This window comes from Scardinius erythrophthalmus (genome assembly GCF_964197995.2).
Source record: "Scardinius erythrophthalmus genome assembly, chromosome: 12".
Taxonomy (NCBI): Eukaryota; Metazoa; Chordata; class Actinopteri; order Cypriniformes; family Leuciscidae; genus Scardinius; species Scardinius erythrophthalmus.
The window spans coordinates 33,661,984-33,675,751 of NC_138232.1; the positions used below are offsets into that span (position 1 = coordinate 33,661,984).

Genomic DNA, 13,768 nt, shown 5'->3' on the forward strand with positions numbered 1-13,768 from the left:
TAGGCTATTTATTGTAGTTGTAATTTTGCAGTGTAAATTATTTGATTTGATTGGCAACAATCCTATAGTGTCTTATTGTAACTGAATTTGCAATTACATTTTTACAAATGTAAGAATTTGACATTAAAGACGATGGATACATTTAATAAGTTTAAAAAAAATCTGCCTTTATAAAGGTAAATAACACCCTGGGGTAATTATCACAAATATGCAGATTTAAGTAAGCTGAGAAATCAGATTTGGTCAATTTGATCCGTGCATTAGGTCTTAAAGTGACAGCAAGATGTTAATCAAACAACTAAAAAGACAAAGAGAAAATCACTCCTTGCTTTTGACTGAAAAACTTCCAGCTTTAACAAGGATTAATCTGTATATTTAATTTATAGGGTGAAGACTATGCAGTGTTATTTTACATTTGATTATTACATTTCTGTCTTCCTGAAAATCTTAAAACTGTGTTTATTTCATCTTTGTTCTTTTAAATTTGTTTTTGGCTATTGCTTACAAGTTTATTCCTGGTCAATATAATAATATAATATAATATAATATAATATAATATAATATAATATAATATAATATAATATAATATAATATAATATAATATAATATAATATAATATAATATAATATAATATAATATAATATATAATTTAGTCATGGGAAAGTAAGGAAACTGGGGGAATCATGGCAAGCAAGGAAACGTGTTCACACAAAAAAACAGAAATACATATCAACATTAAAATAATTTTAATGCCCAGAGATGAGTACATAAAAAAAAAAAAATTCACTTGTATTTGTATGTCTATGTTTTTGTACTGTTGCCTGGTTGCAATACAATATTTAGAAACATGATCTTCCCGCTTCCCATCACAAGAGCACACACAGCCCTGAAGCATGAAGTTAAGCTGGTATGATTCACAAAACTTCATAATAACATATAGCTTTTTTCACAGTCTATCTGGAATTCACAGCTGTACAAATCGTTATGTTGTTTGGAATTATCCTGTAACATTTATTTGAAACCTTCTATGCATTTTCGTGTGTGTGTGTGTTTGTCCTATCCTGTTCTAAGAAACAAATACAATATTTGATCTCATCCAGGAATTGCAAGTTTATCTGAGTGATATTTGGCAGCAACATCCCTGAACTTTTAGGGTGTGATGTTTTCGACCACAGCATATTTTTATTCAGTCACAAAAAAAAACTAAATGTCACAGCTTCTATGTGAATAATACCATGGCAACATCTGATAGTGAAAGGTCACACTCTCTAATTAAAGCAGTTTTATAGAAAACAGCTTTTCCTGTTGCCAAGCAAGGATTTAAAGGATACTTCTCCGAGTTTGTCACAATTTGATCTGTTCTGGACAGCGATTATTTATATATTTACCTATTTATTTGCATTTGTTTTGCATTTATTGTTTTATTATATTCAGAATTACACATTAAATAGAGAAAATGTAAACAATAGGCCAAATTATTGTCAGGATGATTAATTGGCTTACATTTTTTGCACTCGTCGATATGGCAGTCTTTTTGGACATACACTGACACCTTGTGTTGTGAATGTAACATTACCCAATATTTCCAAATGTTTCAGGTGGAATTTATGCTCTATTCACAATTTGTGTGTGTGTGTGTGTGTGTGTGTGTGTGTGTGTGTGTGTGTGTGTGTGTGTGTGTGTGTGTGTGTGTGTGTGTGTGTGTGTGTGTGTGTGTGTGTGTGTGTGTGTGTGTGTGTATGTGTGTCTCAAACTTTTTGAATGAAAAAAACATTGCTGAATGCAACTTTAAATACAACACATATCTTCATCATTTTACTTCATTATTCTTGTGCACCTTATATAGAGCCGAAAGAGATAGAACAGGGTGAGAGGAGATCGAGGTGAATAAACAGGAGGAGAGTGGGAGAGAAGAGGAAAAGAAGATTTGTTTATATTCTCTGTCACCTGTGGTCTTTCTCTCCTGCAGTTGAAGGCTTCCAGAGAAGCTTTTGTAATGATGGAATTCCAGTCCTCTTACAGTCTCTATAAATAGGTTTGACAAAAACCATGGAAAGCCATCAGAGGCTTGTAACAATTCATATGCCTTATTTGATCCCTCAGCCCAAAAGATCTGAAATTGCACACTTTAAAATCTATGAGATTGTATAGGGAAAAAGGTGCTGATCTCCACTTTTCGCAATTCAGATCATCTTCAGAAATAGGTCTGTCATTACATGCATATCTAAGGTTATTTCATTATTAGGTGATCAGTTTGTAGCAGTAAATGAAGAGATGTCTCATCGATCACAAGTTCAGTATGGCGTACCACAAGGCTCACTAGGACCGCTGCTGTTCACTCTGTACATGCTACCATTAGGAGATATCATTAGGAAACATGGAATTAGCTTCCACTGTTATGCTGACGATACTCAGCTGTATATTTCTTCAAAACCTAACGAAACTTATCAATTCACAAAATTAACGGAATGCATAGCTGATTGGATGACTCGTAATTTCCTACTTCTAAATTCTGAAAAAACAGAGATTCTAATTATTGGACAAAAAACTTCCTCACGTAATAACCTAGAATACTGTCTAACACTCGATGGCTGCTTTGTTAAGTCTTCATCGTCAGTTAGGAACCTGGATGTGCTCTTTGATACCAATCTTTCATTTGAATGTCACGTGTCCAGTATCTGTAAAACCGCATTTTTCCATCTTAAAAATATATCTAAATCACGCCATATGCTCTCATTGAGAAATGCGTAACAATTAGTTCATGCGTTCATGACCTAAGGCTAGATTATTGTAATGCTCTACTGGGTGGTTGCCCTGCACGCTTAATAAACAAACTACAGCTGGTCCAAAACGCAGCAGCTCGAGTTCTTACCAGAACCAGGAAGTATGACCATATTAGCCCTGTTCTGTCAACACTGCACTGGCTGCCTATTAAACATCGCATAAATTTTAAAATATTGCTGATTACTTACAAAGCACTGAATGGTTTATCTCAGCAGTACTTGAGCGAGCTCTTAACGCATTATAGTCCTTCACGTTTACTGCGATCTCAAAATTCCGGCCAGTTGTTAATACCTAGAATATCAAAATCGACTGCTGGCGGTAGATCCTTTTCCTATTTAGCACCAAAACTTTGGAACAGTCTTCCTAACACAGTCATCCAACTTCTAGATTTCAATGTTAGGCTGCATAGATTAGGTCAGCTGGAACCGGAAACACTTCCCACAAATCCTGATGTACTCGTTACATCATGAGAAAAATGGCATCTACGCTAATTTTAGTGTCTGTGTTTATCCCGAGGTTTTCCCGCAGCCTGCCGGATGAAGATGACTTGACTTGACTATTATTACAGCTTGATGCAGGTCTAAAACAGGGGTCTTTAATAGGGGGTCCACAACTCTTAGGGGGTCTTCCAATTATTTTGTGAAATAATGAAAATGTGAAGGAAAAGAAAACAATTAGTTAACTAAGCAGACGTTAAGGTAAAGTTACGTAAAACTAAAATGTACTAATGATTATTTTAATGGCTTTGCAATGTAGGCTATGAATAATTTAAATGCATTAATATGATACTAGATGCGAATATGAGAGAGACATTAAATGCAACACTCAATTTTATACAGTACGTAGCAGGGAAACCCTCTCATCCTCTAAGGAGCTCATGGCATTGATAAAGACGAAATAGCCCTGGTTTATAGTATTATTGGCCACTTTAAACAAATTCACCCACCATGGTCTCTAAATCAAATGAACTCGGTAACGAGGGTGTGTTGTGTTGAAACATCTTAAAACTGTTCTCCTTCAGTAGTGACATGGCAAATGACATTATTCAATAATGGCAAAATGCATTTAATGCAGGAGGACAGGATCATCTATTCTGCCATTTCCAGAGAAGGTACACAGTAGTGACATGGCAAATGACATTATCCAATAATGACACAATGCATTTACCAATGCTGGAGGACAGGATCATCTCTTCTGCAGTTTCCAGAGAAGGCACACAGTCGTACATCCCCTGCTCTCCAGTTCATGCCTTTCCTTTTTAAGGCAGCTTAGATAAACCTTCTGCTCGATCTGTGCTCATCTGTTTACCAGCTTTGTGCATGTGACATTTTCTCAAGCTGTTATCAGGGCATTTGCAAAGGGCAGAGCAATGCAGTGACATCATTGTGGCAATTTATGGAATCCCAATGTAAATGCTCTTTAATTTTTTCCAATCAATAAATGGTACACATTTGAGGAATGATTTTATTCTTAAAGTCGCCCTTTGCTTTTGAGGTTAAAGGAACAGTTCTCTCAGAAAAGGAAAACACACTCATGTCATTCCAAACCTGTATTACTTTCTGGAAAAGAACATAAGTGTTATTTTATTATTATTGATTATAGTTTTTATTAATATTTAGATTTTTTTTTATTAAAAATATTTTCCATTTTCATTTTATTTTTAGTTCAAGTTTTGGTATTTTTGTTATGTGTTTTGTCATTTTTTATTAGTTTTTTATATTTTCGTTTTTAAAAAAGTTTTTAAAAAGTTTTTGAAAATCGAAAATGAGTAATGCTGCCAGTGCAACTAACTGAAAATAAATAAAAAAATTTTTTTTTTTTGTTAAAGTTTATTTTATTTCAAGTAATGGAATTTTTTATGGTTTTATTTTTATTTTTATTTTAAGTTACCTATAATAACCCTGGCCCATACAATGAAAGTTAATGGGGTCCAAAACAACAAGAACAAACACCAAGAAATTTCTCAAAATATCTTGTTTTGTATTTCACATAAAATTAGTGAGTAAATGATGAAACCATTTTCATTTTGGTTGATCTATCCCTTTAATTAGGAAAAAAAGGTGAAAAACATGTGCTTGTCATTTAGTCATTTCCCAAGATTGCAGGTTTGCACCAGAGTCCACAACTGTGATGAGGGGCACAGTTGGTTCTCTCTCTTACTTCATACTCAATATTCTTGTTCCAAGAGTTGGGACAGCTGGACAGTAAGTGAAAGAGGTATAGAGATACTTAAGGGGTAGGATGGGAGAGTGAGACTGGGGCTGAAGGATTTTGGGGTAGTTGGGGAGGGAGGGAGGGGCCTGAAGCCTACAAATAGCCACAGATGATCATGTCATGCGCTCATTCTGTCTCTGTCCTCTCCGGAGGCTGTTTGTATTCATCTGGTCTGTCCTTCTTGTGCTCCAACATGAGCCACTCTTATGCCTCCTCCTCAGCCTCTTCATACCGTCGCATGTTTGGCGGTCCCGGCTACATGACGCCACCAATGTCCCGTTCTACGTTTGGCCGACCCTCCACTGGGGGGTCCGGCAACTCTAGGGTCAGCTCCAGAGTCTACGAGCTCTCCAAGACCTCCACTTCCTCTCCTGGATTCTCCAATTATCGAGCCTCCTCCTACAGTATGCCCAACTTATCTGCGGGCTATACCCGCTCCTATGGCGGGATGGGTGAGACGCTGGACTTCAGCCTGGCAGACGCGCTCAACCAGGAGTTTCTCCACACACGCACTAATGAAAAGGCTGAGCTTCAGCACCTGAACGACCGGTTTGCCAGCTACATCGAGAAGGTTCGCATGCTGGAGCAGCAGAATCAGGGGCTGGTGGTTGAGGTGGAGCGTTTGAGGGGGAGGGAGCCCACGCGCATCGCCGACCTGTACGAGGATGAGATGAGGGAGCTGAGGAGAGAGATCGAAGTGGTGACCAATCACAGATCACGTGTGGAGGTGGAGCGGGACAACTTGGCAGATGACCTGCAGAAACTGAAAATCAGGTAAGATGCATGAATCCTCCACTGGAAAACAAACAAACATCTTAAACCAGCCTAAGTTGGTTTAACAGTCTCCCAGTCTTCAGGCTGGTTTGGGACATTTCAGCTAGTCAGGCTGTGAAAAACCAGTTGACTGCTCTCAACTGCTCCTGTGAACGCGCGTTGGAGATTAATATTTTGTAAATAAAGTGGTAAATTATGTTTTTTGTGCACATTTTAAAGTTTAAACCAGTGGAGTCACATGGATCATGTCTTTACTACCTTTCTGAGGCTTGAAAGTGGTAGTTGCGTTGGGTGTCAATGGAGGGTCAGAAAGCTCTCAGATTTCATTAAAAAGATCATCCTTTGTGTTTCGAAGATGAACGAAAGTCTTACGACATGAGGGTGAGCAATTAATAAATGAATTTTCATTTTTTGGGTGAACTAACCCGTTAAGATTCTTTATGGAGCCACAGATGACAATACAGTAACCACAATTTTTAAGAGTGTCGGCCAGAGTCCAACTAGACCAGCTGAAGACCATCTTAGCCAGGCTGGGAGACCATCTTAAACCATCTAAGACCAGTAAACCAGCTTGGGCTGTTTTAAGCATCTAAAAATGGAATAAAAATGATAGTTTGTTTGAAAGGATTCAGTTGAAAAACATGCTATTTTGTAAAAAAAAAAAAAACTATATGCAAATGTTATGCATGTATTCTTTGTGGTAGTGAAGCTGTCAATCCACACTTGAGTTTCATATTTAGAAACAGTGCTTTACATAACAATCTAGAGTCTTTCAGAGCCAACAGAGAAATCAACATGATCTCTCCCTGTCACAAACATCTTATAAACACTCATAAGACAACAGCACACTCTCATAGCAATTGATGATGTTATGTTTAGGGGTAAAAAAAAAAAAGTACCTAGTACAAATCAAGTTCATACGAAATTGGTACCTTGTAAAATAGTTATGTTTTCTCATGAGATCAGGTTGAAGGTAACATACCGGTAATCTGAGAGGAATACAAACATCACATTCACCCATAACACAACATGAAGACTAAATCACAGCAAAAAAAAAGCATAAGATGTTGTGAACTATTTAGCAACTGGAGGAAAGAAAAATAACCAGTTCAAATGAAAATTGTTTTATCAATTGAAAATGTCAGTTTATATTTAAACCAATGTATTATTGAGGTTGTAAAGCTTATGCCATATTAAAGCATGCACTTTATCTCATGAAATATCTCTATAAGCTGAGAATGGGAGAAGGCACTTTTCTAACCTAAAAATGACCTTTTTTTCCAGAATAAGTAGGCTATATGTAACTGTTGGAGGGGTTAATATGACAGTCTTCTCATAATACAGGCAGAATATTTATATAATGGGTTTGATAAATCAGTCCGAGAGACCATGTCACTGGATTGTTCTGATGTGTTCTTTATTTAATGCTGAAAAGAGTTTCAAATGGCCTCTCTCTGCAGTGACCAAGCTAAGAAATAATTTAAACATTACTTCATCCGGTCTACAATTTAATTATGAGCTAAATAAAATGCTGTATCAGACCTTGAGAGGTTATTAAAGGCTTAAAGAAACTGCCTTTATAAAGGAAGCTATTGTCCTCTCAAACATGTTGTTTACAATAGCCTAGCTTTAATTCCTATTCAGGAGTTAGTCAGCCTAAAAGTGTTGGCCCCACTCCACCTTCCAGCGCGAAGAGCATGTGTGTGAAGTTGTTGTGCACCTTCGGTCTATAAAAGGAAAGGAAAGAGGCTGTTTGTAATAAATATGACATACACAACTCCCATTCCCCCTTTTCTTCTCGCCAGGCTTCAGGAGGAGATTGCACTGAGGGAGGAGGCAGAGAATACTCTGTCCGGTTTCAGAGCAGTGAGTCCCCTAAATTGGTTTTATTAATAAACATTAAAATGTGGCATAGATTTATTTTGGTATCACACCGACTCTCAGGACGTGGATGCTGCCACTTTGGCCCGCCTGGATCTGGAAAGACGCATAGAGACTCTCCAGGAAGAGATCGCCTTCCTCAAGAAGATCCACGAGGAGGTCAGCACATTTAAAGACTTTTCATTTATTTTATCTGTGCTAATTTGACTTAAAGGTGCACACACAAACTAATATTGTAGCTTTTTTAAGTAACAAACCTTTTTACAACAAGGGATAAAACGTTGTTGTTCGCCACACAAACACAGCCTCCAGGTAAGTCAGCTAAAATATAGCTTTTTGTGTCCTCTGTCTCAAACAAACTATAGCCTACTGTGAAAAAAATAAATGATTCACTGATTCATGTAGTATTGGAAAGTGAGAAGACAGTCATTTGTCTCATACAAACTGATATTTATCAGTTATTTTTTTTGTTCAAAACTATTATGTAGCTGGAGCTCATGCATATGCATCTCTTCAAAACATGATTCACTGATCCGTTTAAGTCCTTTTACTTAGGGCCTTGTCTGCATTTACAACTTTTTTTGTAGTGCAATATTTGGTTAAATTCTGCTGTTTGTCACTAAATTTTAGACTCTGTGTTACACTACTGTTCAAAATTTTAGGGTCAGTATGATTTCTTAACGTTTTTGAAAGAAGTATTTTTTATGCTCACCAAGGATGGATTTATTTGATCAAAAATACAGTAAAATCAGTAATTTTGTTAAATATTATTACAATTTAAAATACTATTTTAATATATTTTAAAATGTCCTTTATTACTGTGATGGCCAGGCTGTATTTTCAGCATCGTCACTCCAGTCTTCAGTGTCACATGATCCTTCAGAAATCGTTCTAATATGCTGATTCGGTGCTCAAGAAACATTTATTTTTTGTCAATTTTTGTTATATTTTGTCTGAATTTGAAGTCGAAAAGAACAGCATTTATTGGAAAAATAAATATTTTGTAACATTATAAATGTTTTTCCTGCCACTTGACCAGTTTAATTATAAAAAGTAATTATTTCTTTAAAATACTTATATTTTATTTGTATTTCGTATAAATGTACCTATTTTGTACCAGATAAAGGACCTACATTAACCCTCAGAGAGTCTTCGGTCACTTCTGACCGAAAAATTTTCTGTTTTGAATTTTAAAAAATCACAGCTTCATCGGAAGGTTATGATACTTGGTGACTTTTATGGCATTAGGTATGTGTATGCAAAAAAAAAATTGAGGTCATGATCCGAGCATGCTAAGTGGTCGTAAAAAAAATAGTCACAATCAGTGCCTTCAGTCAAAAATGACCGACCCATAGGAAATGAATGGGAAATTTACAAAAACACAAAAATTCTCTGAATTTTTGTCTGTACAATCTACAAATCGGCCACGATTCTAAAAAAAAGTACACCGCAGTAAAGGGGTGACACTCTACAACATCAAGAGTGCAAAAAATTCACACCCACCCACACACACACACATAGAAACACACTTTTATACACATACACACCAATAAATATATATATAATTAATATAATAATTATTAAAATTATTAAAATAATAATTAATAAAATGTTATAAACCTTGGCAAAAAGTATTATTTGAGAATTTCTAAAAAAATACAATCAATCCACATCTTAAAAGTAAGTAATTTGGTCCAAAAACAACTAGAATTCACAAGCATCTCCATTTAGAGCTATTACAGGCATCTAGTAGTAAACCCATGCAATAACATGATTTATTTAATTTTATGTTTAATAAATTGATTTATTTTTTTTATTTTTATTTTTTTTCTGAAAGCCTAGTCTCTATTTTAACCGAAAATACCGCATAGAAAAATAAAAATAAAAAATAATAATAATTAAAAAAAAACATTATTTTCAATGGCAAAAAATGGACTATAAATATTGCATAAATATTAATAAGTTCAATCAAATTGTCTCTAAATACCAATTTAAAAAGAATAAATATTATAGAACAAAAATAAATTGCATTGGTTTTTACTGGGATGGAGGAAGTTTCATTTTTAGGTGTCCGGTCACTTCTGACCGGGAAGGCACTGAGTGTGACTGCTAAACGAAGACTCTCTGAGGGTTAAATTACTGTAAGTGTCTATGAATGTACTAAAATTTAAATCATCATGATACAATGTGCTTATTGTGTCCATGCATGTTTTTACGTTGTTGAGCATATAGCTTTAAATTAGCTTAAATTTTTAAGTAAAGTAGCTTCCCCAACACTGCTGAGCTGAGTGAATCTCAGAGCTCTATTACAATGGAAAAAAGAAAAAGTTAGTTCAACTCAAATTTTCAAGGCAACCGACTGCACAGAATTTTTGAGTTGAAGATATCAACTTAATTTTTTTGAAGTTTTGAAGAACTACAATTATTAAGTTGCGTCAGCTAAGTTTTTCAAGTTCTGACAACTAAGTTTTTTTAATTCAAGTTACTGGAACTTTCAAGTTTGTAAAAGCTTACTATTTTGAGTTCAGAGCTGCATCTGTTCCTATAAGACACTTTGAAACACAGTATGACAGGCCTCTGCTTCAGGGCCAGGTGTGTGTGGATGTTTGAGTTTAGTCCTGCCAGTATCAACACTGCCGTGCTGCTTTATTAGAACAAGCACCCTCACAAACCTTTTGTCCCTCTGTGTTTAGGAAATCCGTGAGTTGCAGGCCCAGATGCAAGAGACCCAAGTCCAGATCCAGATGGACATGTCCAAACCAGACCTGACCGCTGCCCTGAGGGACATCCGTGCTCAGTATGAGGGCATCGCTGCAAAGAACATCGCAGAAGCCGAGGACTGGTACAAGTCAAAGGTGAAACAGAAGAAAGAGAGAAGTGAAAGGAAGAACCTGCTGATCTTTGACCTTTGTTTTTTTTTTCACCATCAGGTGTCAGACCTTAACCAGGCAGTGAGCAAGAACAACGAGGCACTCAAACAATCCAAGCTGGAGAGCATGGAGTTCAGACACCAGATCCAGTCCTACACCTGTGAGATCGATTCCCTCAAGGGCACTGTGCGTTTGTCTGTTCTATCGGATGTGGATTGCTCTGTTCTTTTGTCTTTCTTCACGCGTCACTCATCTCTTTCTCTCTCACTCTGTAGAACGAGTCTCTCCTGAGGCAGATGAGAGATATGGAGGATCGCCACGGTCGTGAGGCCGGCTCTTTCCAGGACACCATCGCCAGGCTGGAGGCGGAGATCTCTAACATGAAGGATGAGATGGCACGTCACCTGAGAGAATATCAGGACCTGCTCAACATTAAGATGGCCCTGGATGTGGAGATCGCCACCTATAGGAAGCTGCTGGAAGGAGAGGAGAGCAGGTACGTAGGACAGGGAATCGAACAGATGTGTTTTTGTTGTTTTTAACATACTCCATCCTTTCTGTTTATTCTGATGGCTTTTCCTTACTTGTTTTTCATCATCCTTCCTCTCCCACATTAAAGGATTGTGATGCCCATGCAGGCGTATTCCACTATAAGCTTTAGAGGTAAGATTAAAACCTTGTTTTAAGTAGAAATCTTTGTATATGTTTCCTCAGAGGCCACAGGGTGGCGTTGTACCTGACTTAATGCAATTTGTGATGCCTTGTGTATGATTTTCTTTGAAGACTCTATTTAATTATCGAGTCTGTTTAAACAGAAAGTGAGTGTTAAATACAGTCAGTATGATTTAATTTAATGTTAATGTATTTAGAAAATTTTTGGGCGTCAGTAATTTTTTTTTTTAAAGAAATAATACTTTTATTCAGATAAAAAATACTTTTATATTACTAAAGAAAGCTTTCAAATAAATGCTGTTCTTATGAACTTTATATTCATTAAAGACTCCTGAAAAAGAGAATCAGTTTCCACAAAAATATTTAAGGGATAGTTCACTTTGAAATTAAATTTTGGTATGTTTTAGCTTACCTCAAGGGCATCCAAGATGTAGGTGTCTTTTTTTCCGCAGTGGTTTCAATTTTGATCAAACTGTTCTTGTCTGACAGTCCTATAATGCAGGTCTATGGTCACCCCCTCAAAGAGCATGCACAGAGTCCAAATTAAAACAATTCCCCATCGTAAGTACACATTGATGGCCTAAGACACGAAACGAGTGATTTGTGCGAGAAAACGAACAGTATTTATATAGTTTTTACCTCTTGTAACACAGCCACGTCCAAGTGATCTGAGGGCGCGGGCGCCTCCTGCTGTGTGACGTGTGCGCAGACTGGTGCATAGATATATATATACACTAGAGGTCGCATTAAATACATTCGTTCCAATGAACTGCCGTAGCCAAGGCAACATCTAGTGTATATATCTATGCACCAGTCTGCGCACACGTCACACACCAGGATGCGCGCGCCCTCAGATCACTTGGATGAGGCTGTGTTACAAGAGGTAAAAACGATATAAATACTGTTCGTTTTCTCGCACAAACCGCTCGTTTCGTGTCTTAGGCCATCAATGTGTACTTACGATGGGGAATTGTTTAATTTGGACGATGGGAAATTGTTTTAATTTGGACTCTGTGCATGCTCTTTGAGACAGTGACCATAGACCTGCATTATATGACTGTCAGACAAGAACGGTTTGACCTAAAATTATCAAAATTGAAACTACTGCGGAAAAAAAGACACCCACATCTTGGATGCCCTTGAGGTAAGCTAAAACTTACCAAAATTTTATTTCAAAGTGAACTATCCCTTTAAGTTGCACAACTGTTTTCAACATGCTGGCAACTTTGTTAACTTAGTAAACTACATTGGTTAACATGAAATAACAATGAAAACTACTTCTAAAGCATTTTTTAATCTTAGTCAATGTTCATTTTATAATTTACGAATGCTTTGTTAAAACCAAATGTGTATCTGTTAATATTGTAGGCTATTTTTATTAACTAACGTTAACAAAGATGAATAAATACTGTATCAAATATATATATAGTTAATGTACTCAACTAATGTTAACTAAAATGACTTTGTGAAGTGATACTGGAACGTTCTTTGAGCAGCAGATCAGTTTGTTTCTGAAGAATCATGTGACACTGAAGACTGGAATAATGATGCTGATTCAGCCTTGCAATCACAGGGATAAATTACATTTTTAAATATATTTTATAAAAACTTATTTTAAATTTTAATAACACTTAATATTTCCCCCTTTTCTGTATTTTTGATCAAATAAATGAAGCATCGGTGAGCATGAGACTTTTTTCAAAAGCATCTTACTAACCCCAAACTTTTGATTGGTAGTGTATATGTATTTATTAATATCATTTCCAACAGAGACGAGTCCAGAGCACCAACAGAGAGCATCTGAAATGCACTCAAAGAAAACGGTCCTGATTAAGACCATTGAGACGCGTGACGGAGAGGTGTGATGCATGCGCGCGCACATTCACACATTTCAGTTCATTCTCCTCATAACATCATGTAAAATCAGCTTCACCTTGGGTGCGGTCAAATAGTTTTGTGTTCAAAATAGTCTAATAAAACATCAAAATATTTGATTAAAGTACTTGGATATTGTAAATCATTAAATAAAGTAACATTCATTGCAGAAGCTTGCTGACAGGAAGAGATGTCTTTGAATTTAAATGAGTCTTCTGCCCCCTATAGGTGGTGAGTGAATCTACACAGCACCAGCAGGACATCATGTAAACCTCGGACGAAGAGCCTCAACAAACAAACAAAAAAAAAAAAAAACAAGACCAAAATACAACCACTAGGACAGTTATTCATATTCTGTACTTTTTTTTTTCTTTACATCCTAAAAGTGATACGAGCACATCTGCATGAGTGGGAGAAGAGAGAGATCACTTTCTTTTCAAATCTATATTTTTAATAAAAATTCCAGTATGTCAATTTTGAATGATGTAAAGTAGATTAATCTTTAAATTTCAAGTAAAGTAAAAAGAATGAGAGAAATATTAAAGGAGGTGTGAGTGCAGCAAATGAAGAGAGGTGGAAGACAGCAAAATGGAGAAAATTGTGATGGTACCAAGCATAAAAAAAAAATAAACTAAAGAAACCTAAACCAACACATTGTATTATGTTATCTTTCTGTTTGTGTGTCTGTTCACCTTTAC

The 13,768-nt window shown here is 36.2% G+C and overlaps 1 protein-coding gene across 1 annotated transcript; it reads left to right on the top strand.

Moving 5' to 3' along the window:
- Nucleotides 1–5,113: 5,113 nt before the first annotated feature.
- Nucleotides 5,114–13,687, top strand: desmb (desmin b; the record flags this gene model as incomplete). Its single annotated transcript, XM_081381370.1, is given in 11 exon segments — nt 5,114–5,126; nt 5,129–5,168; nt 5,170–5,772; nt 7,578–7,638; nt 7,717–7,812; nt 10,347–10,508; nt 10,584–10,709; nt 10,799–11,019; nt 11,143–11,186; nt 12,966–13,054; nt 13,299–13,687. Coding segments are annotated over 11 exon segments (1,497 nt in total). The 3' UTR covers nt 13,341–13,687.
- Between the last annotated feature and the right edge of the window lie 81 nt (nt 13,688–13,768).